Consider the following 24,423-nt stretch of genomic DNA (forward strand, 5'->3'; position numbering starts at 1 on the left):
ACGGGGGGAAGTGCGAGTGATCCGGTCCCTCCCTTGCTGGGGTAACCGGGACAGGCACGGGACCTCCTCCTCCCTCGGGGAGCCCGGTGGCCCCGGGCCTCTCTAGGGGATGGTGGTGCACGCGGAGGCAAGCCTCATTGCACCACCGACACCTGGCGCTGCGAGGCATGCGGGAGCTCGTTCTTGAGCAGCTCTGTGAGAGTCACCTGGGGGTGGAGAAATGCCGCCGGCGGGCCCGTGAGGCAGTGTACTGGCCTGGCATCAACCAGGACATCGCCAACGCTGTTCTCAACATGCCAATGGTTCCAGCCAGCTCAGCCAAAAGGGACCTTGCAGCCACGTGAACTGGTGTCGTCCCCATGGACCAAGGTTGGCATTGATCTCTTCTATGCACTAGGCCGGGACTATGTCCTCATTGTGGATTACTTCTCTAACTACCCAGAGGTGGTTAGGCTGCATGATCTCACATCGGTCATCCATGCGTGCAAGGAGACTTTTGCTCGCCATGGCCTTCCACTTGAGAATGTGAAGCAAAGGTTAATAGCTAGAACAAGCCAGAATGAATATGGGATATGTTAGCGGAAAATTACAAGTGTAAAAGCTTGTTATTGAAGGAGAACGAACTTGCTGAAATAAGGGAGTTGAATAGCCTCGAGAAACAAGGAAGATGGCCAGGTGACAGGGTATGAAATGTGGGAGCCGCTTGCAATTATAACTAGCACCTGCTAATTAAGCTAAGACTGCTACATACTCACGTGCCAATAGATAACCTCAAAGTCTGTAAAATCATGTATCGAAACTATGGTAAAAACAAGCTATGCTTTGTAATGGGGGCGAGCTCAAGTGAATGTAAGAGACAGCCCCTTAAAAAACATATAAAAAAAGGATGTTTTGAGCAATACTTTGGCACTCTCCGAGGTGGTTCTTTGGAATACCTAGAGGGCTGCCCCGATCGCAATAAAGAATATTCTGAAGTACGAATGTGTTCGAGACTTTCTTCCGGACTGAGAGACAAGTGAATTAGAGACGCATTCACATGATCGAGTTCTGGAGCGAAGGAGGAATTGGGCCACCACTGAGAGTAAAATTTTTGCCACTTTGGTATTCCCCTCCGCTGTACCGTCTGCGATTCAGCCCCGCTGTCAGTGCTCAGGGACACTCCTACGAAATCCAGGTCAGTCCGGCGAACCCGTTTAAGGGAGGGAGTGTGACCCCCTACAGTTATCGTCACTAGGCATAGTCAGGGACTAGTGCTTTAAGGGAGGGCGTGTAGCCCATACAGTTATAACTATAGAAGAGGTTTCGGCATCATCATGATCCTTGCTTTTGTCTAAAAGTGCCCCCGCGATAAGAGGGTTTAGAAGGGTGCTTGATTAACCCTAAGGTAATAATATAACAAGGACGTTATAACCTTGTAGTTAGATAGGCTTGCAGGCACGGATGAGCCTGCTTGAATTGGGAAACGGAGCAGGATAACTCCGTTTAAATTCATGATTGAATAAAGTGGTCCAGGACCATTTCGCCAAATGAACGATAATCGCAAAGATCATTAACTGCCAATAGTGTTAGAGATGGGTAATACGTTAGATACAACCTCTGATAGTGGAAGCGCGCTTCAAACCTTGTGTGAACAATATCCGGAATATTCCAAACAACTGAGACAATTGTCAGGAGAATTGCATAAAAATTTAGGAGAAGAAAAATGGCCACTGGGGGGAAAACTAATGCATTAAAATTGGGTATAAAATTGACAGAGAATGTCTAAAACAGCCAAGGTCTTAAAAAAAAGGAATGCGCATGTGGGAAAAGAACCAAGTCATTAGGCTATCCGCCTTGAATCTGTATATTAATCCATGTGAGTTTAAGCTTAAGTGGGATAAGGTGCTGTCAGGGACTGCGGAGTTCCCAAATCTTATCTCCCAGAATTCTGACATAATAAACTGCTTTGTTACTGATACTCAGGCCTTCGTGTGAATATTTTCACCCCTAACATTTATTGCAAGTCTGGAAGGATGTTGCTGAGCTGGACGGTCGAGCTCGAGCCGGTGGACAAGGCGAATAGTCAAACCTTTGACCACCAAAAATTAGAGTCACTCGGCAAGGCGGACAGACGGTGAGGAAACATCCAATAAATCTGGTATCAAGGCCAAATGAGTAAAAAAGTCAGTTTAAAATTTTTTTTGGGGTTTTTGAAGAGCAAAATACTCTTAAAAAAAACAATGATCAAAGATGGGTGTGATTTCTGTGGAACAGAGAAAAATGGTGAGATACACAGAAGTAAAGATAAGACAAATAAAGTTAGAAGCACAAATGACATAAATTAAACCTTCACACCATTTGGAAGACAGGCTGGTTTAAAGGAATTGAGCTCTAACTCCTTTAAGCGTAGCAATAAAGCGAGTAAAGATAGCAGCAGTAGATTCTGCAAACTAGCAAAAGACATCACAAAACTGCCAACAATTACGGCTAATGGCTGTCCTGGAATGTCTCGAGGAGGAAAAAAAATCAAATTAAGTGAAGTCCAAAAGATCAGAAAGGGGCTAAAACACTCAATTAGTTTTGTTCAGGAATATCTGAGGATGACTAATCCCCCCCCTCCCAAAATGAAAAAATGGGGAGGAAAATCAATACAAGATTACGGTTAGAAACTTAAGAATGGATACATGTCGAGAATAACTTCAGATCGTTTCAAGCCGTCCAGATAAATTCGGCAGTAATTCAACTCATTTGAAATAAAAGAAAAATAAACATCCAGTAATGTCTCTTTCCAAAAACCGGTTAAATAACGAACATTGAAAATTGAAAGAAAGGATGGATAATGTCTGAGGTCACATAGCGGATGGAGATGGCATCATGCCAAGTTCGCCACCACTTTCGATTCTGTACAAAAATTTAACCATTTCAGCAAGCAGGTCATCTGCACAAAGAAATATACATCTCTAAGAATAGCTAATGCCTCTAAAATTAATCAGTGGAAATTGACTTAAATGGAATGACACAGATAAAGTTTTCGAAGGAGAATGAAAAATTTTGTTCAGTATTTTAATTGAGCTCCATTTTAGAGAAAGAGTGAGAGGGTTAGAGAGAGAGACAGCCAGAGACAGAGAGAGGGACTGATAGAGACAGCAAAAGTTGAGAGAGCGAAAGAGAGTGAGTCAGGGAGAGACAGAGACGGAAGAGGTAGTTAGATAAAGAGAAAGAGCGACAAGAGTTCCAGAGACAGACAGAGTTACATAGAGAGATAGACAGAGAGAGAGGGAGTTTTAGGCATCATAGAGAGGGAGTTTTAGGCATCTAAACTTTGTTCTGAACTATTCACTGTCTCTGTATTCAGACTTTGACTTCAGACCTTGACTTTTAAAAGTTTTGTTACGAGCTGTGATTATTTGAAAGCTTCAAATTGTCTACGCATTGCCTTTAAAGATTATAGTTTGAGTACAGTTAACAATTTTTTCTTTTCGAAGGCTATCATTGGCGTTTCCAGGGTAATTTTGATGCACAAGGAATTTTAATCAGGGTGCAAAATCACGTATGTAAAAATAAGAAAATATTAGTTTTATGGTGTTCAGTGGAGGTTAGGATAGTTGAAATACATATGACAAATATGATCAAGCCGGTGTTTCATTAGTTCAGGGTTAAAACCTCCCTGACACAAATAATCATCAGTAGGGTGAAACTAACCTGTCTCACAACGCAGATGTTTTAATTATGAGATTGCAGAATTACTTACAAACAACAGATGGGTAAATAAAATATGTCCATGACCATGCTCGTCTGGGAAAGAACCACGCAAAATTGGTTCACTCAGAGTTTCAATAACATATTGTGTTTGCTGAAAGACTTGATAACGGGAATTTGGCAGCACTGCAACTTTTACTCCCAGTCCATTTGAGTGAAAAATATAAAAAAACGTTTCGAGATGCGAATGGCATCATTCCAATTTATCCACCCACTATACGCCCCTTTTTGTCTCTGCAAGACAATTAACCCTTTCAACAAGCTTTTGTGTGTAATCCAGAAGATGTCTTGACACTCCCATGCTGCGTTTGCCTGCGAGCTCTGGCCCTTTTAATTCTGATAAAGTAATGAACAGTCCACACAGCTGAAGATGCATTTTAATTGGAACTTACAAATCTTAAGTTTTGAATTTTCACCCTCTTAACGACCCAGACCTGACCATGTTCACAGATGGAAGTGCTTCCATCGGTGAAAGGGGGAAGCGGTTATCAGGATATGCTATAGTCAACCAGGGTGGGGAGACAGTAAAATTAGCAGCATTTGAAACTCCATTCTCGGCCCAGCAAGCAGAATTGTTCGCACTAATACGCGCATGCGCACTAGGAGGAGGCAAAAAAGTAAATATTTATACAGACTCCAGATATGCCTTTGGAGTCGTACATGATTTTGGACAATTATGGAAGAACAGAGGATTCTTAACATCTGCTGGCACCCCAATTTCCCATCAGCAGCTAGTAACCCAGTTACTCCAAGCTCTTATGCTCCCAGAAAAGGTAGCAGTGATAAAGCGTACTGCCCATACGAAAGGAAAAACTCCAGTAGATGAAGGAAATAGGCAGGCAGACCACCAAGCAAAAGAAGCCTCAAAGTCAAAGGCAATGGTGGTGCCCAAAATGATGAGCCAGACAAAAAGCTCAAAGAGCAAGTCTCCCTCTGAAAAACCTATGCCGACCATTACTGACGTAATCCAGCTACAGGAGGGCGCTCCTGCTAGCGATAAAAAGTCATGGGAAGAATTGGGATGTACATATGATAAAGAAAGTAAGCTGTGGGTCACCCCAGCAGGGCAGACATGTATGCCCGATGCTTTGGCAGCCTGGGTGGCCGAATGTGTAGAACTTTGCAACTCACTGTGGTGCTCGCGCTACAGGTGATATATTGTTAAAAACCTGGTGCCATCCCAGACTGCAGGAGATAGCCCAACGAATTAGCAGTCGCTGCTTGATATGTCAGCAGTATAACCCTGGGAAGGCTGTCCCCTGCGAGCAGGGGAAAACACCATTGCCCGAGGGTCCCTTTGAGACCCTGCAACTGGACTACATTGAGTTGGAAAGATGCCAGTGTTATAAGCATGTATTAGTGATTGTTGATGTGTTTAGTAAATGGATAGAGGCCTATCCTACTGTAGATAATAAGGGTTCAACTGTAGTAAAAGTTCTTATGCGTGAAATTGTACCAAGATTTGGAATTCCCAATTGTTTAAGCTCTGATAATGGACCTCACTTTGTGGGACAGATCAATAAAGAATTCAGCACTCAACTGGGAATTAAACAGCAGTTACACTGCGCCTACAGACCCCAGGCAGCTGGGATAGTGGAAAGAGCTAACCAGACTCTGAAAACCAAACTTGCTAAGCTACAAGCAGAGACCGGAGCCACCTGGCTCAAACTTTTACCTGTTGCACTTTTCCAGATCAGAACCACCCCTGCGGGAAAGACTCGATTGAGCCCCGCTGAAATCTTGTACGGAAGACACCTTCGCACCCCCTGGGACCGTCATACATCCCGAGACATTCAGTTCCACCACATGACTACAGCGACCATAATATGATTGAATTTTACATTCAGCTTGAGGAAGATAAGAGTTCGTCCAAGGTGAGTATTTTAAACTTAAAGAAGGGCAATAGTGAGGACATGAAAGCCAAACCCTGTCAGGATGTAGGTTGTACTACAGGGATCTGTGCTGGGGCCTCAACCTTTTACAATTATATAAATGACTTAGATGAAGGGATCAAATGTATGATTGCTAAATTTACTGACAACACAAAGATAGGCAAGAAAGTATGTTGTGAAGAGGACATTAAAAAGAACATAGATAGGTTAAGATAGATAGATACTCTGGCAAATGGAGTATAATGTGGACAAATGTGAAAGTGTCCATTTTGGTAGGAAGCATAAAAAGCTTATTGTCTAAATGGTGAGAGATTGCAGAGCTCTGAGGTCCAGAGATATCTGGATGTCCTAGTCACAAAAGGCTGGCATACACACGCAGTAAGTAATTAAGCTATAGAATATTGTTGTTCATTGCGAGGGGGAAAATGAGAAAAAAATGTTGTCTGGGCAGTAGCAATAATATAATAGGAATTAATACAATATAATGAATGTTAATCATAAATACATAAAATCATTTAAAAATATTATTTCACGGGATGTGGGCATCACTGGCAAGACAGTTAGGGATGGGCAATAGCCAGGCGACGCCCACGTTCCGTGAAATAAAACTATATAATATCATGTTGTTAATAATCTGCAGCCACTTGCGTGATGAGCTATTTATTTCCAAATGGAATGTGAGTGGAGGTCCCGGTTTCTGTCCGGGATGCTTTCTGCGGTGCACAAGGGGCTGTACAACCTGCACCCTCTTCCCCCGCCACTTCCGGAGCGCCTCAATTCTGCGACATGGCGGCAGCAGCGGCTCTTCAGCAAGAGCCTCTGGAGGAAGAGTTGACCTGCCCGGTCTGCCTGGAGATTTACACGGAGCCGGTGATCCTCGGCTGTAAACACAGTTTCTGCCGGGCCTGCCTGGAGGCGGTGTGGAGGGAGCCCGAGACCGGCACCTACAGCTGCCCGCAGTGCCGGGCAGGCTGCGGTCTGAGGCCGCCCCTGGAGAATAATTTCCAGCTGGCCAACATCGTGGCCAGTTACCTGGCCCTGGACCCCTCCAAGGGCGCGGTCCCCTGCACCTACTGCACCAAGAAAAGGCGCTCGGCCATGAAAAGCTGCCTCCAGTGCGAGGTGTCCATGTGCTCCATACACCTCCGGCTGCACCAGGAGAATGTGGTGCTGAGGTGCCACCCCCTGACTGACCCCACTGCAGACACGGCGATTGGCAAATGCACAGAGCACCAGAAGTTGCTGGAGATTTACTGTAAGGACGATGCTGTCTGTGTCTGCAGCTTCTGCGCTTTAATAGGAAGCCACAAGAGCCACAACTTAATCAGCATTAGTGAAGCAGTGAAGGAGTTGAGGGTATGTGTGCACTGGCGAAAATACATTGCTCTTTATTTCAATTGGAGAGACAGAGACATTAGGTTTAATGAAAAATCACCATTGCTGATTTAAAGAAAAGTTGTTTATGCTGGTGCTAATTGCCCATGGGAAGCTGGTGGAGAGCCACTTTATTGAACTGCCGCACTCTTGTCAGTTGGAGGTTTACCCACTGTGCTGATAGGAAGGGAGGTTCAGACGTTTGACCAAATGACAGTGAAAGAGCACTGGTATAGGGTTATAACTTCCTTGAAATAGCAATCCGTGCCCACCTACCTACATGGATTTTATTTCGTGCCTGTCTCGTCTGACCTTCTGATCCAGGCTGGGTAAAATCCAGTCAGCAGAACTGTCCTCGAGGCCCAACTCAGTTGGACATGCCCCATTTTTTTTACTGCGTCTGTAGCTAGTTAGTTCAAGGTTGCATTGAAATTGACAGGCCAGGGAGAAGGTAAGTGGATAGGATTTTGGGGTGGACGAATGAGGTTGGGTGGGTGGGAGGTGGTTGTGGGGGGGGCTTTTGGGTAGGGGTTGGATGTAAGGGATGGTTGGTCCTGGTTTGGTGGGGGTGCGGTTTGGAGGTCGGGAGGGTGATCAGACCTTGACAGGGTGGGTGGGGCCAGACTTGCAGGTGGGGTGGTAGCTGGGGTTTGGTTGGAAAGAACCCTGTGTTTTTTTTTAATTTGGCATACTCAATTCATTTTTTCATGTTCAATCCATCTACCCTGCACATCTTTGGGTTGTGGGGGTGAAACCCACCGAAACACGGGGAGAATGTACAAACTCCACAAGGACAGTGACCCAGAGCTGGGATCGAACCTGGGACCTCAGTGCCATGAGGCAACAGGGCTAACCCACTGTGCCACTGTGCTGCCCCAGAACCCTGTGTTTTGGGGTCTGGGTCTTTCTTGCAGTTCCTCAGAAGTTAGAAGAGGTTGTAATTCTTCAAACTTTTGTTGGGTCGCTATTTGTGTAACAGCTACAGTCAGAAACATCCAACGTTCGAGATTTAAATCACATTTAATTGCCCAGAGGAAGTTTGCACTTCTGGGCAATTGCCATGGAAACCCTTACTTGGGAAGTTTCGGAATGAATTCCCCACCACATATGACCATAAGACATCTCCTTAGCGGGCAGCACGGTAGCATTGTGGTTAGCACAATTACTTCACAGCTCCAGGGTCCCAGGTTCGATTCCGGCTTGGGTCACAGTCTGTGCGGAGTCTGCATGTTCTCCCCGTGTGTGCGTGGGTTTCCTCCGGGCGCTCCGGTTTCCTCACACAGTCCAAAGATGTGCAGGTTAGGTGGATTGGCCATGATAAATTGCCCTTAGTGTCCAAAATTGTCCTTAGTGTCGGGTGGGGTTACTGGGTTATGGGGATAGGGTGGAGGTGTTGACTTTGGGTAGGGTGCTCTTTCCAAGAGCCGGTGCAGACTCGATGGGCCGAATGGCCTCCTGCACTGTAAATTCTATTCTGTGAATAGGAGGAGAATTAGGCCACTCGAGTCTGCTCTGCCATTCAATCATGGCTGATATTTTCTTAACTCCATTCTCCTGCCTTCTCCCCATAACCTCTGATCTCCTTTATTAATCAAGAACCTATCTATCTCTGTCTTAAAGACACTCAGTGATTTGGCCTCCACAGTCTTCTGCGGCAAAGAGTTCCACAGATTCACCACCCTCTGCCTGAAGAAATTCCTCCTCATCTCTGTTCCAAAGGATCATCCCTTTACTCTGAGATGGTGTCCTCTGGTTCTAGTTTTTCCTACAAGTGGAAACATCCTCTCCATGTCCACTATCCAGGCCTCGCAGTATCCTGTAAGTTTCAATAAGATCCCACCTCATCCTTCTAAACTCCAATGAGTACAGACCCAGAGTCCTCAGCCAACAAGTTCTTCATTCCAGGGATCATTCTTGTGAACCTCATCTGGACCCTTTCCAAGGCCAGCGCATCCTCCCTTAGATACGGGGCCCAAAACTGCGCTCAATACTCCAAATGGGGTCTGACAAGAGCCTTATACAACCTCCGAAGTACATCTCTGGTCTTGTATTCTAGCCCTCTCGACATGAATGCTAACATTGCATTTGCCTTCTTAACTCCCGACTGAACCTGCACATTAACCTTAAGAGAATCGTGAACAAGGACGCCCACGTCTCTTTGTGCTTTTGATTTCCTCAGCATTTCCCCATTTAGAAAATAGTCTATGCTTAAATTCCTCCTTCCAAAGTGCATAACCGTACACTTTTCCACATTGTATTTCATTTGTCACTTCATTGCCCATTTTCCTAGCTTATCCAAATCGTTCTGCAGTCCCCTTGCTCCCTCAATACTACCTGTCCCTCTACAGATCTTTGCATTATCTGCAAACTTAGCAACAGTGCCTTCAGTTCCTTTTTCCAGATCATTAATATATATTGTGAAAAGTTGTGGTCCCAGCACAGACCCCTGAGGCACACCACTAGTCATCAGCTGCCATACGGAAAAAGACCCCTATATCCCCACTCTCTGCCTTCTGCCAGTCAGCCAATCCTCTATCCATGCCAGGATCTTGCTGAGCACCATGAGCTCTTAACCTATTTAACAATATGCAGCATCATGTCAAAGGCCTTCTGGAAATCTAAATAAATCACATTCTGGGGTTAGCCGCTCTTATCCAATTATGAGGAGCTCGGACGATACCGCCCATCATTCCAAGTTGGGATGGTGTGTAGCTTGGAGGGGAATTTGCAGATGGTAGTGTTCTGTACATCTGCTGACCTTGTCCTTGTAAGGGGTGACAGAAGTTGAGGTTTTGGATGGTGATGCCTAAGGAATTATGATGACGATACAAATAAGACCACTGTGATTCATAACGTTTCTCGTTAATAATTAAACTAAAAATTAAGTATAAAATAATCAAAGGATTGCACAATAGACAAATAATTACACTATGTTGCAAAATGAAGGACTCCTTAATATATAAAATGAAAGGCTGCTGCATTTTGTATTGAAGTCCATAGATTTTATGTTGTCAGGTTGGGTTCATCTTAATTTACAGACTATGGATCTGGAGAGCAACACCTTGGAATGACTTTTTTTCTGCTGCTTCCTAATAGAATAATTTGAAAGATCAACAGGACAAACTGAAGATCAATGCTGAAGCTTCACAAGTCGCTCTTAAAGACCTTCAGAAAGAAAAGCAAAATGCTTTAGTGAGTAAACCAACCGGTTGGTGGATTTAAGTAAAAACCTTTAGCATTGCATGATGTCAGTGGATAGCACACTCCCTTCTGAAGTCAGCAAATCCCACTCCAGAGACTTGAGCACACAATCCAAGTTTGACATTCCTGTCCAGTACAGAGGGAAGGCAATGATTTTGGAAGTGCCATCTTTCAGATGAGACATTAAACTGAGGCCCAGTTTAAGAGCCCATGGTACTAGTTTGAAGACTAGCAGAAGGGTCTTCCCGCTGTCCTGTACAACATTTATCCCTTAATCAGCACCAAATCAGATTGTTGTTTGTGGGTTCTTGCTGTGCACAATTTAACTGCTGCTTTTCTTGCATTCCAAGAGCAACTACACTTTGCAGGGTGTAAGTGCTTTGGGATATACTTTGTTGCTATAGAAATTACAAGTCCTTCTTCACTTTTGTTTGTCAATCCTATTTGATGTCCAATGAGTTAATACTTTGCCGTTTACTCAGAATAGATCAGATTTTATCCCTGGCGTGTGCAGAATCCAGGTCAGCATTGGAAACAGGTGAATGTGACCTCTTCTGACTAAAGATCAGAAAAATCAGCTATGTTTCAATTCTTGTCCTGTACTGGCAGCGCATGGCTAGATAATTGAGAAAGATAGTATTATGCTGAGCTGTACTCTTTCCCTGTGGTTAATTTGCAGTCTGCTGATTTCTAGATGGTGATCATTTAACTGAGGGTAGCTTTAGCCAAGCCCTTCCTCTGCGCACATCAGGTGGTGGATGGAGCAATTGATCCACAGGGTGAATAGATGGAACTGGGTGGTAACCAGAGAGACTGGACGTGACTATCAGTGGTGCCAGCCCTCCTTTAATGTTCCAAAACACTCAGGCCAGTTCCTCCCGCGTGAGGCCCGTATGAAAATCAAATGCAATGGACCTTGAGCCCGATTTCTGTGAGAGATTTTCAAAAATATTTTCAGCGTGACAGGGACAGAAACAAGGTTGAATCACTCCTTACATGCTGTTAATTCCTGCTATTGCTGCCAAGCATATCAAAAAAAGAGCAAAATACTTGCATTTATATAGTGCCTTTACTGCCGTCAGGATACCTCAAGGCACTTTACAGCCAATCATTGTTGCAACTGAGGGAATTTGTGCACAAGAAACATCCACGACAGCAACGAGCAGATCATCTGTTTTTTTTTAATGTTGGTGGAGGGATAAATATTGACCAGGAAACACCCACTGTTCTTTTTCAAATAGTGTTATGTGGGGCAGCGCAGTGGCCAGCACTGCAACTATGGTGCTGAGGATCTGGGTTCGAATCCCAACCCTGGGTCACTGTCCGTCTGGAGTTTGTACATTCTCCCCGTGCCTGCGTGGGTTTCACCCCTACAATCCAAAGATGTGCAGGGTAGAATTGGCCACACTAAATTGCCCCTTAATTGGAAAAAAAATAATTGGGTACTCTTTAAAAAAAAAATTAAAAACATTTTTTTTAAAAAGAACATAAAAAGTGTTTTTGATGTCTATGTCCACTAAGAGGACAAATATTGCAATACTCTCAGTACAGCACTGGAGGGTTAGACTAGAACTCTTGTTTCTGGAATGGGGCTTGAATCCAAAATCTTATGATCCAATGCTAAGAGTGCTACCCCTGAACCATAGCTAACTAATGAAGTGAGTGTGCAAGATCTGTGTTGTGTAATCACTAAAACCTTTCTACTGAAGGCAGCGATAAAGGAGAAGGAAATAAACATTGAGGAGAAGTACGAGGCTCTCAGGCAACAGATTGATAATGAAGAGAGAGAAGCCTTTGAAGCAGTGGATAGGGAGCAGATTTGTGTAACGGCAGAGATTGACGCAAGGATCCTCAACCTCCAGAATGCAGCAAAAGAATTTGAGAAATCTCTGACTGATCTCAACATCCTTTCACAAAAGTATGATGACATCCTCTTTATCCAGGTAATAAATATTTTAATGCAATTGGAGGGCATCAAATGATTAATTACAATAAGCCACATGTATTATTAATGTTTGCCGAATATATTTTTATAAATGGACTTTTCCTCCAGTTTCCTCCCACAGTCCAAAGATGTGCAGGTTAGGTGGATTGGGCATTCTAAATTTCCCCTTGGTGTCCAAGAAGTGTAGATTTGATGGGGTTACGAAGATAGGGCGGGGAAGTTGGCCTAGGTAGAGTGCTCTTTCAGAGGGTCTGTGCAGGCCACTACACTGTAGGAAATCTATGATTCTGGTGACATTATTTGGGGGGGAAGATGCGCACGAGGTGGCTCCTGTTAGAGTACTGCATGTTTTGCCCCTTCTTTTGAAACCCGCTGACTTAATGGGATATGGATCTGATATAGGTGACATGCCCAGAAAATTCAGGGGGGGAGGAGGCAGACAGTAGAAGTTTGTCGACAGAATCTGAGCTCTCTCCGAGCTTGCTGGCAGAAATGATAGCGATGGCAGCCTCTGGGGCTCCAGCCATTCCACTAGCGGCTGAGTTGCTTTTGAGTACCCTGGCGACAGAGTTCGATAAGCACTGGCGGGTTGTGTCGGAAGACCTCTGTAAATCGATGGAGATGGCCATGGCCCCCATCCGAGTGGCTCTGGAGAAGTCCAACAAAACCATGAAAGCCCATGGAGCCATGATAAAAGACATGGAAGTGGCCCTTTTGAGACATAGATATCAGATTGCTGGAAGCAGAGATGTTTCTGGTGACCTTAGCGAATAAATCGCTGAAGACCAAGGTGAATGGTTTACAAAATTGGTCCAGGAGGCAAGACGTCCGGATTGTGGACATGGAAGGTCCAATGCCCCTGGTGTACTTTTACAGAGATGTTCTGTAATATGGTGGGGGAAGGTGAATTTGTGTCCCCTCCTGAGTAGGACTGAGCCCACTGTACGCTCTGGCAGAGGCCTCGTCCTAAGGGTCCACCACATGCGGTAATGGCTTTAAAGAGAAAGAGCAGGTCCTGAGATGGACGAGGGAGCATCATGACGTCAAATGGGAAGGCCACATCATCAGTTTTACCAAGACCCAGGAGCGGAGCTGGCGAAGAAGAGGCTGTGTTCCTCAAAACCAGGGTTGTTCTGCACATAAGTGGAGTATGACTTTGGAGTGTACCCGGCGTGGTTAAGAGTGACTTTGAAGGGAAAGGACTATTTGCTTTGTTGTTTCTTCACTTTTCTCATCAGGTATACTCTAGTATCAATATTTCTTTGTGTATGTGGTGGATAGGTCTCTCCCTTGTGGTAGTGGCTGGTACACCATTAGACGGTCAATAGAAGGGTTCTACCTAAGATGGCAGCCATTCATTTCCTTTTTTTAAGGCACTAGTAACAGTCAGCTGTTAGAGGGTTTAGTTTTGTTTTTTGGGGTTAAGTTTGTGTTTTTGCTTGTTATTCTTGATCTTTCATTGCGTAACTTTTGTTAACTCTTTTGTATAATTTTGTTTATGATTTTTTATAAACATAAAATTACAAATCAAGATCTGTAATTTGTGTTATTTGTCTTGGTATCAGTCTGGCAGTCTATCTTCGTTTAACTTCCTCTATTAGTATAAATTGCTCCTGTATGAATGCTAGAGTCACGTGTACGAGAGAGTCAGGAAAGAATACTACACTAGGTTTAGCAAGGCAGTTGAGCTGTAGGTATGGGCAGTGTGACATTTTAGAGTGGCTCATGGTCAAGTTCACTCCTATTCTCTCTCAATCTCCAAATACGTTTGCTTTCTGATGAAGCACATACGTGATTGGGGATGGGAGCCCTGGCTCATTTCTCCCCATCGCTATCCTGGAGGCGCTCTGGCTGAGGCCAGCTAAAATCGGTGGGCTGTTTTTGCTGCTCAGAAATAACTCAGTCACCTGGGGAGATACATCCACTGCTTCCCTTTGAATTGCCTCCAGGTGGTTCTATTTAATGTTTAAGGTAATTTCTGTAAGGCACTCCCTGCCTTAGTAATTCCAATAATATTCTCTGAATCTTGTTGTAATGTCAGCTGATATGAGAAAGTGGAGGTATGGATGGTTGTGCAGAAGGTTGCTCTTCAATGATCGCGTGTACAGCTTCCATAGCTGACCACCGCCGTCTTAGTTGTTTCCCTTGGCCCCTGGACAGGTTCCGTCTACCAGGCTGTTTGTCTGGCAACCAGACTCAGGTGATTCACAGATTTTTCCAGCTCAATTTTTGGGGATAATGGAAAACCAACAACTTCTTGGCCCCATTTTTTAAAAAAAACCAATCCCTTGACATGGATTCCCTAATTTTCCATGGCCAATGGCTTAACTGACTATTTGCAAACTTAGCAGCTTGTTTGTTTCAGACTCTGCATTGCTCCCACCAGGTGGGTTACCTACTTCCACCAGTCACTGCTGAATTCCTTCTGTTTGATTATCATTTCTGTACTTTACTGTTTCAATGCTCTGCTGGCTGGTCTCTCATTCTCCCTTTCTAAATTCTGCCGCACGAGCCCTCTACAGCACTAAATTCTGCCCAACTATTGCCTCTATCCTCACCAATAGTCTTTCCCCATCCCTTATCACAATTAATTTAAAATCCTCCTGTTCCTGACCTATACTGTTTCTGTCTTCTGAGGGATGATTGTGGCTGGGGCTGTTACCCATCTCATCTATCCCACTTGAGCTGCAGTGCTTTCAGCTACCTAGCTGAAATACTCTGCTTAAATACCCCTCTTTCTCAATTAAGACATCAGACACCCTTTAATCTCTCCCATTGAGACTCAACATGCATTTCTAGGATATTACTTTTGTTAATGTACAATGTAGATCAGTGGTGGGCAACTGAGGGCCATATGCAGCTCCCAGATTGAGTGGTACCACAAGGTATTTTGTTGACCGTTTTGTTGCTCCCTGTTGCCACATTCCATTTGTTTCCATCAGTGTGGTTTTATTTCCTACCGGTATGACTGAAGTAATCCGCACAGAATGTAAGGGCAAGTGAAGTGAGGTGCGTGCTGATTTCTCACAACATTGACTGTGAAGCCATGTACTCCATCTGCACCCAATCAAAACGTAAAAATGTATGTTTCTAATCACGGGAAGTTGATAGTTCTATTAATATCTGTGAATGATTAAGCATTTTCTATAACTTGTTACAAAATATTTGGTGTGTATTAAATGTATTTGATCTTATTCATGGGGCCGTGATTATTGAACAAGTTCGATTCCAATCTTGCAGCACACTGTGATGAAGGAGGGCCACTCCTGCGGCCCACACATCAGCCTGGGTTGCCCATAGCCAATGTCGATAAATGTATGATAATGATGGCTCAGTGGCTGTCGAGGCTACAACACTTTCAGTGTGTTTGAGCCTGTTCGTATTCTAGCCATTCTGTTTAACACCAGTGTTGTGTTTATTTTGTTGCAGGAATTTAACTCCATTGCTGCACGGTAAGTGAAAACCAACTCCCATCTTACAGTCACTGAAAGTCCTTAATAAGCAAACACGCTGTTTTACCAATTTTACACTTTACTTTTTGACTATTTGCCATCTAATCTCTTCCGCCATCTACCCTATCATAAACCTTCCCTTTTGTCATTGTCCCTCGCACACAAAACAGCACATCACATTTCTACCTTCCTTGAGTTTTGGACTCAAAAGGTTAACTCTGTCTCTCTCCACAGATGCTGCCAGATCTGCTGAGTGTTCCCAGTACCTTCCAGCATCTGCAGTATTCTGCTTTAATTCTATACCATTTCACATATCTGTCCGTTTAAAGAGGAATGTAGCAATACAGCTAGTCACACGCTTGTTGAAATATAATTGTATTTTTCTGACTTATGCTGGACTATAGTAGTAAGCACATGCAGACAGACCCCCTGCTTGTGGAGCCTGGCTCTGCTTGGTCTTGGTGATCTATCATGGTCACTACAATCAACCCCCAAATTGGCCGATTTTATAATAAGCATCCATGTGGTGAATGGGACAGATTTATTCCGGTTCACTGTCCCAGAATGTGACATCCGAGTCCAGATCCACAGCAGTGTGATTGACTCTAAACTACCCTCTAAAATGACCATTAAGGATGGGCAAAAATGCTGCCATTGCCAGTGGCGCTCACATCCCACAAAAGAGTCAAAAAGGTCAGTTTGACCTTTTTGCATGCATGGTTTACATTTGAGTGGAGCAGCCCTATCTCCCACTTCACAATCAATCCAGGCGCATCCCCTCTATGAGCTAATAGAGGTATAGGGATGCCAGAGAGCCCAGAGTGGGTAAACGTTACACCAGTCAGTCCAAACATTAAAATTCGCCAAATGTATTGGCACATCTGGGAAGTTTAGACCTCTTTTGTCTTCATGTTCCTTTTGGATATAAAGATCCCACTGCATTAATTGAGAACTGTAGGCAGATCTCCTAGAATCCGGAACAATATTATTCCTGCAACCAAAGTAGCCATAAAACCACATCTGCTTATCTGCATGCTATTTCTGTGACGTTGCTGGTGAAGAATGGCTGCTGTGTAAATGGAACAAGTCCCTACTCGGTTTGAGACATTTCAGTGTGACAAGTTGCTGTGCAAATGGTATTATTTTATGAACAATATTTCTCACTATATTTGAGATCTGTCCATCTCTTTTGTGGATATTTATGATTGGGCAGTGTTTCTCAGGACACATTAGCTTCACGGGACCAGTGAGGTGGGTGAGATTCTTGAGTAAAACTTCGTGAAACTGAGTGTCTTACCACCAATATCGGCAGCTTTGTGAAGGTAAGACCCGAATAGGCAGCCCTTCTTGAACTGACAGGAGGTGTTTAACGTTTTGGATCTAACTTTTAAATTTGGTCAACATACTTTTGTACCTTTTTTTATAAAAATGTTTTGTAAATGAGATGACTTTCCAGTAAACACTTATATGGGTTAGAGGGATGTGGGGCAAATGCGGGCAATTGGGACTAGCTTAGTGGTTAAAAACAGGGTGGCATGGACAAGTTGGGCCGAAGGGCCTGTTTCCATGTAAACCTCTATGACTTCAGCCGCAATGTATTATTTCACTTTTTTATTTAATCCACGCATTGTCTTACTATTACAGGTTGAAAGATGTCTCGCTACCACTTACATCAACACCCTATACTTTGGGTAGTACGCAAATAAAATGGACAGTTGAGGGGAATGAAGAACTGATGAACAGACAAATGATGGTTAAACTCTGTAAGCACCTGACAGAAATTTATTTTTAATGGGTTGTTTCTTGTTCACAAACCTTTCTTTACTTTTCTGCCAGTGTTTCCCATGCAGTTTTGCTGCTTCAGCTGTCGCAATAAGTTGTAACCACCAATTATCTCTGTGTAATAATCATTCTCCCTTGGCTAGAGCCATTTTGTAAATCATATTGATATTAATCGAATATTTATTAATTGGGCGGCTCAGTGGTTAGCACTGCTGTCTCACAGCTCCAGGGACCTAGGTTCATTTCCAGCCTTGGGTCACGGTCTGTGTGGAGTGCGCACATTCTCCCCGTGTCTGCATGAGTTTCCTCCGGGTGCTCCGGTTTCCTCCGACAGTCCAAAGATGTGCAGGTTAGGTGGATTGGTCATGCTAATTTGCCCGGGGTTACAGAGATAGAACAGGGGAGTGGGGGTTCTTTTGGTGCAGGCTCAGGATCCAAATGGCCTTCTACACTGTAGGGATTCTACGGACAGACAGCAGAATTTAGTATTGAATATACCTCACCGGAAACTGTTTGTAACAGTACTGTACACCTGAGACCAGCAGCATCTTGTGATGACGAATTGGAATTTTCAGATGCTCGCGTTGTGGCTTCCTAGTAAAATATTTGGACGATGCCCAAGGAGGAGTGCTGTGGTTAAACCAGATTCAGTGTGTATATGATCACCTTGTCCCTCAAAGACAAAATGCTGGAAAATCTCAGCAGGTGTGGTAGCATCTATAGGACGAGAAAAGAGCTAAAGTTTTCAGTCCAGATGGCCCTTTGTCAAAGCTGGTGATCACCTTGTGACAGATTGAAGCTGGGATATCTAATGGGAATGTTATTGCTAACAATGTAAGAAGTGAGCTGATGCCTTATTGCATGTAATGAACATAGGTAACAATAATAACACTTTCAACATAGAAAGCATTTGCTGCTGCTGAATTATTTAGCACCTGATCTACGTATTTAAAGGAGGTGCCATTTGCCTACTCAAAAAGACCAGGTTAGAGGTGGTGGGGTCAGAGATGTAAGTCACCGTGGCCATTTTGTCTGCCCTTCAGGCACACAATACTTACTTATTACAAATCTTTATAAGAAAGGACAATACGCTTGCATTTCTATAGCACTCTTTGTAACCTCATCATGTCCAAAAGTGGTTTACAATTTTAGTTATTGTGTAACCACAATGGTTACAGCACAATAGTGGCCATTCAGCCCATCGTGTCTGTTGGCTCTCTGAGCAATGCATCTGGTGGTTTTCCCCTGCCGTCTTCTCGGCTGTAACCCTTTCTTCTTTTATGAGGAAATTTGGCAGCTGATTTACGCACAATAAATAAATAAATAAATGGCTAGATATGGGGGCAGGCAAGAATATGGTTTTGAGGTTACAGTTTGATCAACCATGATCTTATGAATGGCGGAGTTGGCTCAAGAGCCGAGTGGCTTACTCCTGCTCCTAGTTCATATGTATGTAATCTTTTTGTTGTTTGAAGAATAATCATTGGCCAGGGAGAATTCCCCTGCTCTTTAAGTAGATATCGGGAATCTTGAGTAGGGAATTTTTTATATCCATGTGTTTAACATCTGGTCCAAAAGAGATGGCATCTTTGACAGTGCAGTGCTCTCTTGGCACTGCACTGGGAGTATCAGTCTGGATTATGTGCTGAGGTTCTGCAGTGGGACCCTCTAAATCAGAGGTGTGCGTACATGTTACCAATAAGCCACGGCTGACTTGGAAACCAATTGTTCCAAGATAGTGAAATTGGGTGAAAAGTGTCTGCCATGTTCAGTAAGAAAAAGGCCTTTGATCCTCTGCAAGTGAACAAGTCAATTACCTCACTATCTCCTTTCTACTGACAGATGGACAGGCGCCAACTCTGGATCCAGACACAGCAAATCCGTACCTTGCTCTGACAGACAATAATAGAACGGTATCAGCATCAAGTCAGATCCAGATGTTTCCCAAAAGCGGAGAAATCTTTGACCGGTGGCCACAGATCCTTGGTGCTGAGGCTGTGAGTTGTGGCCGATCTTACTGGGAGGTCGAGGTTAAGGAGGGTGATGGGGCCTGGAGCATTGGTGCCTGCTACAAGAGTATGAGCAGGAGAGGAGCTGGCAATGAATGTCTGCTGGGTTTTAACGACAAATCGTGGTGCATTCACTCTGGGCCAGATGCCCTTTCATGCCTTCATGATGGGAAGCGAATCGGCGTGCAGGCAGAAAAGCCCTCCATGTTGGGCATCTATATTGATTTTGAAGGTGGGATAATCTCCTTCTACAATGTGTCAGGGAATGAACTAACCTTGTTACACACCTTCCATGGAACATTCACTGAGCCTCTCCACCCAGCACTCCGCGTTCGAATTGGGGTGACTCTATCCTTGTCTGTTCTGAAGTGATTGGTTATAACTTGATTACACTGCATTCCACCATTTCTTTAATTTTTACTGAGAAAACTGTCTTTGTCATAAATATCAGCACACCCCCCCCCGGTCCTTCTGCCTTCGCAGAATCTTATATTGGGGACACTGGATCACAGCATCCACATAGCTGGGAGAGACGGGATGGAGGCAACTGTCTGTCTGAACTGAGTTCTATGTTCTGTCTACAAACTTGCTGCATAACTGGCCCCATTCCTGCTGGTTCACATCCTATCTAAATAAGTACAATCCAAATGTGGCAGAGCCAGGGTTTTGCTTCAAACATCATGTGATCTTACGTAGACCAATATGTTGTGAATTAAAAATGGACTGTAAGCTGAATTGGTTAAAATCAAATTACTTCAGGAGGGAAAGATGAAACAGATACTGTCTGCTAATAAAGAATAATTACCAGAGATTGCAGCCTGCCTATTTATCCAAGATTGTCTGATCAGAATCGAGTAATTGTCAGATCAGAGTGGGCTCATTCCTTTTTGAGATATTGAGATAGTGAATATATATATAAAACTCGGGGGTGCCTGTTGCATGTTTCAGGGTTGTTCCTGTAACTTTACCCAGCCAAATGGACGAGCTTCCGAATTGCAGTAAGCATTTTGTTAGTAAATTTTAATCCGACAGGGGAATAATAATAATTACTGCCCCCCCCCCAGTGTCAAAGATCTAAGCTTTGATCCAAATTAATTCTCTCTCTGGTCTAACCCATTGGCAGTCTGTTACCTTGAACAGATGATAATGTCTGTGATAACATCTGTAACATGTGAAATGATTTTTTTTGCCATAATGTTTGCGTTACCAGTCTAGTGGTGTTTATGTTAACTCGATGTGACTAGTAAAGGAATGTGGTCTCACAAACCAAGAAGTCACAAAGTTATCAGTCTATGTAAGAAATTTATTCTCAAGATATTTAAACTTGTTTAATATCTGTAATACTGCTAGATACTTTCTGTTTAAGTTTGCTTCTGTATGGTTGTAATTTTTGTAAATAAATTTGATTACTGGTTTGAGCCAACCTTTGAGTGCATGGCTATGTGATCTTCAGTGCACAATCATTGCAGTAAAGGGTAATGGCTAATCTTGTAGCAATTACTCCCATTCACACCATATATAAAGGAATGGGTTTCAAATCATGTGAAATGTGAGTCTGGTTCTCAAAATTATTTTTTCCATAAATACATTCTTTTAAATAAATGGAGGAAAATCTGTTGTTTGTCCAACTGATGTGTGGTTCTGCCTGTTCTTTGACAGCTCTTTGTCTGTTCTACAATTAGAAGCATGACCACAACATTAAGGGTAGTTTTATGAATACCCTATTCCTGTTATAAGCCTCACTCTCACGAGGAGTCTTTTTTGAGTGTATGGGCTGTCATGAACATGAATTATAGAATCCCTACAGTGCAGAAGGAGGCTATTCAGCCCAGCGAGCCTGCACCGACCCTTCAAACAAGTGTCCTACTGAGGCCGAATCCTCTGCCCCATCCCCATTACCCCAGCAAAACTTTGAACACTAAAGGGCAATTTAGCATGGACAATCCACCTAACCTGCACGTCTTTGGACTGTGGGAGGAAACCTGAGCACCCGGAGGAAACCCACGCTGACACAGGGAGAATGTCCAAACTCCACACAGTCACTTGAGGTCAGAATTGAACCCGGGTCCCTGGTGCTGTGAGGCAGGGTGGACAAAACAAAGTGGTTTGGCTTACTGCTGACACAACAGAAAATCTCAGTATAAAGGGCAGCACGGTAGCTCGGTGGTTAGTACTGTGGCTTCACAGCGCCAGGGTCCCAGGTTCGATTTCCAGCTAGGTCACTGACTGCGGAGTCTGCACGTTCTCTGTGTGGGTTTCCTCCCGGGTACTCTGGTTTCCTCCCGCTAGACCCGAAAGACGTGCTGTTGGGTGAATTGGACATTCTGAATTCTCCCTCTGTGTACCGAACAGGTGCAGGAATGTGGCGACTAGGTCACAGTAACTTCATTGCAATGTAAGTTTACTTGTGACAATAAAGATTATTATTGACTTCTGGTGGCGACTATGGAGTGAAAGGTCATAGTTGGCAGCTCCCTCTCAGTCTTTTTGTGGTTTCTACTGGAATTTTTCAAAATAAAGGTGTAAAAGCGAGAAGAGAAGGTGGTTGCCCCCCTAGTTTATGGAGCTGCGGCCAGGGAAAAATCGAAAAAGGAGAAATCAAAAGTTGGTTGGAAGTGAGGACCAGAGTTCGAGGGAGGCAATTGCAGGGTCTGACCTCGCCAGCTCAGTGGCCACAAATCAGATTCCTCACGGTCGATTATTTGTCTTCCCTAGGAGCACTACCACGGGGGCCTCGCTTCCATCCTGGCTGAGGACACCGGGCCCTGTCCTCCTTCGGAAACACGTCCAGACACATAAAACAAACCCCCCCGGTAGAGAGGGTCCTGCTCCTGCACTCAAACCCCCACTACGCGTTTGTCGAACACCCTGATGGCCGACAGGATACCGTTTCCCTCTGGGACCTGGCACCTGCAGGATCTACTACTACCACTACCGCCGAGGTACCCCTCACACTACACCCCACCTGACCTCCCATGCCCTGCGCCCCTGCACCTACTTGTTTCTCGTGCCCCCTTCGACCCGTCACACCGGTCCGCAAGAACGAAGCTCTGGAAGAACCACCCCCCGGAGTCCACCCTCGGATTCGCACCGAACATTTGTCCACAGCCATCCAAAGCGGCTGCAACTCCAGTGCTCCGTCGGTCTCAACGCACGATTCGAGCGCCGGACCGACTGTACTTATAGACCCGTCACCCCCGCCGGACTTGATTTTTTTAACGGGATGAATGCGGTGAATGTGTAACCACTATAATATCACACTGTACCTTACTGTGCCCCTGTGGGCTCCATCTGTGAGCCGTTGCACGGCTCTGCCCACAGGAGGAGATGAGGAGCATGTACAGGGCTCCGCCCTTGGCTCCGCCCCCAGCAGGAAGTATAAGTGCTGAGGTCCTACGAGTCCGCTCTCAGTTCAGTTTAGTCGCAGGCAGCCTCAGTTGTAAGCCGATTAAAGCCACAGTTTACTTCAACTCGTGTCTCTGAATGAATTGATGGTCGCATCAGTGTGTAAATGTAGTAGTCATTTCAACACTAGATGGCTCACAGTCAGGTACTATAAGAACTGGTTTCCCTCCTTTTCTAAGTCAGATGATGCAGATGATGATAACATATGATTCAGAACAGTGATCAAGCAAGGCATAGAATAGCTAGAGTGAGAGGAGTTAGAACTAGTTTGTTCCAGTAGTGTATAGTTATATAGTTATCTGTATTGTACTTTAATTCCTTATTGTTAGTTTATTATTGAGTAAAAGGACTCACAGTATTTTATTACTCATTAAATAGTTCATCTTTCAGCAAGAAGACTATTGGTAATTTTATCATCCTGGTGGATTCAAGAGTAACATATATATTTTAGATAAGTCATTATTTAAAATATAACAGTGGACAGGAGATATGCGGAGTCTCCAGATGAGGAGCTCCTAAAGGACCGTCAGAGACTTCAAAAGGAATTTGGGCTCCTGTCCACAGGTAAGGCAGAGGGGCAGCTTACCAGGGTAAAAGGGGCGATGTACGAATATGGGGACGAAAGCTAGTAGGATGTTAGCACATCAGCTGAGGAAACAGGAGGCGGCAAGAGAAATTGGGATGGTAAAGGATATGAGGGGGAAGGTGGTGGTGCACCTGGGGACAGTAAATGATGTGTTTTGTGAATTCTATAGTTGACTTTATAAATTGGAACCCCCAGCCAGGGAGGAGGGTATGAAGTGATTTCTGGGGAGGCTAAAGTTCCTGAAGGTAGATGAGGAGCTGGTGGAAGGCCTGGGGGCCAGATGAGGCTCGGGGAGGTGATAGACGGATTGAGGGGGCGATGGATCGGGTAAGGCCCCGGGACCTGATGGATACCCGGTAGAGTTCTACAAAACGTTTTCTGGGTTACTGGGGCCGCTCCTGGTTAAGGCTTAAGGAGTCATTGGGAATGCTCCCCCCAACGTTATAACAAGCATCGATCTCTCATTTTGAAGCGCGATAAGGACCCAGAGAGCTGTGGATCAAACAGGCCGATCTCCCTTTTGAATGTAGACGTGAAATTGCTGGCAAAGATCTTGGCCACACATATAGAGGACTGTGTGCCGGAAGTAATCGGGGAGGATCAGATGGGATTTGTGAAGGGTAGGCGCCTGATGTCCAACATTAGACGGCTCTTAAATGTTATTTAAGAGGGGCGCGAGGTTGAGGTGGTAGTAGCCATGGATGCAGAAAAGGCCTTTGACTGGGTGGAGTGGAAATACCAATGGGATATTCTAGGCAGGTTTAGGTTCGGGCAGGGATTTGTGGATTGGGTCCAGTTGCTATACCAGGCTCCGCTGGCGAATGTAAGAACCAACCGGGTCCAGTCAAAATATTTTAATCCGTGTAGGGGGACAAGACAAGGGTGTCTGCTCTCCCCACTGCTTTTTGCCCTGGCCATAGAGTCCTTGGCAATGGCTTTTAGGTCATCGAATGTCTGGCGGGGGATAGAGAGGGGGGGTAGGGTGGAGCATAGGGTCTCGCTCTACGCAGACGGTTTACTCCTTTATATCACAGACCCG

General features: G+C 44.5%; 1 protein-coding gene across 1 annotated transcript; it reads left to right on the forward strand.

Annotated features, from left to right (window-relative positions):
* Positions 1–6,364: 6,364 nt before the first annotated feature.
* LOC119975775 (E3 ubiquitin-protein ligase TRIM11-like) lies at positions 6,365–20,816 on the forward strand. The gene is made up of 6 exons (XM_038815617.1): positions 6,365–6,986; positions 10,101–10,196; positions 11,915–12,148; positions 15,580–15,602; positions 17,247–17,365; positions 19,227–20,816. The coding sequence occupies exons 1-6, from the start codon at positions 6,417–6,419 to the stop codon at positions 19,763–19,765; spliced, it is 1,581 nt and encodes a 526-aa protein (XP_038671545.1). The 5' UTR covers positions 6,365–6,416; the 3' UTR covers positions 19,766–20,816.
* The last annotated feature ends 3,607 nt before the right edge of the window (positions 20,817–24,423 follow it).

The sequence above is a fragment of the Scyliorhinus canicula genome, chromosome 13 (genome assembly GCF_902713615.1).
Source record: "Scyliorhinus canicula chromosome 13, sScyCan1.1, whole genome shotgun sequence".
Classification (NCBI taxonomy): domain Eukaryota; kingdom Metazoa; phylum Chordata; class Chondrichthyes; order Carcharhiniformes; family Scyliorhinidae; genus Scyliorhinus; species Scyliorhinus canicula.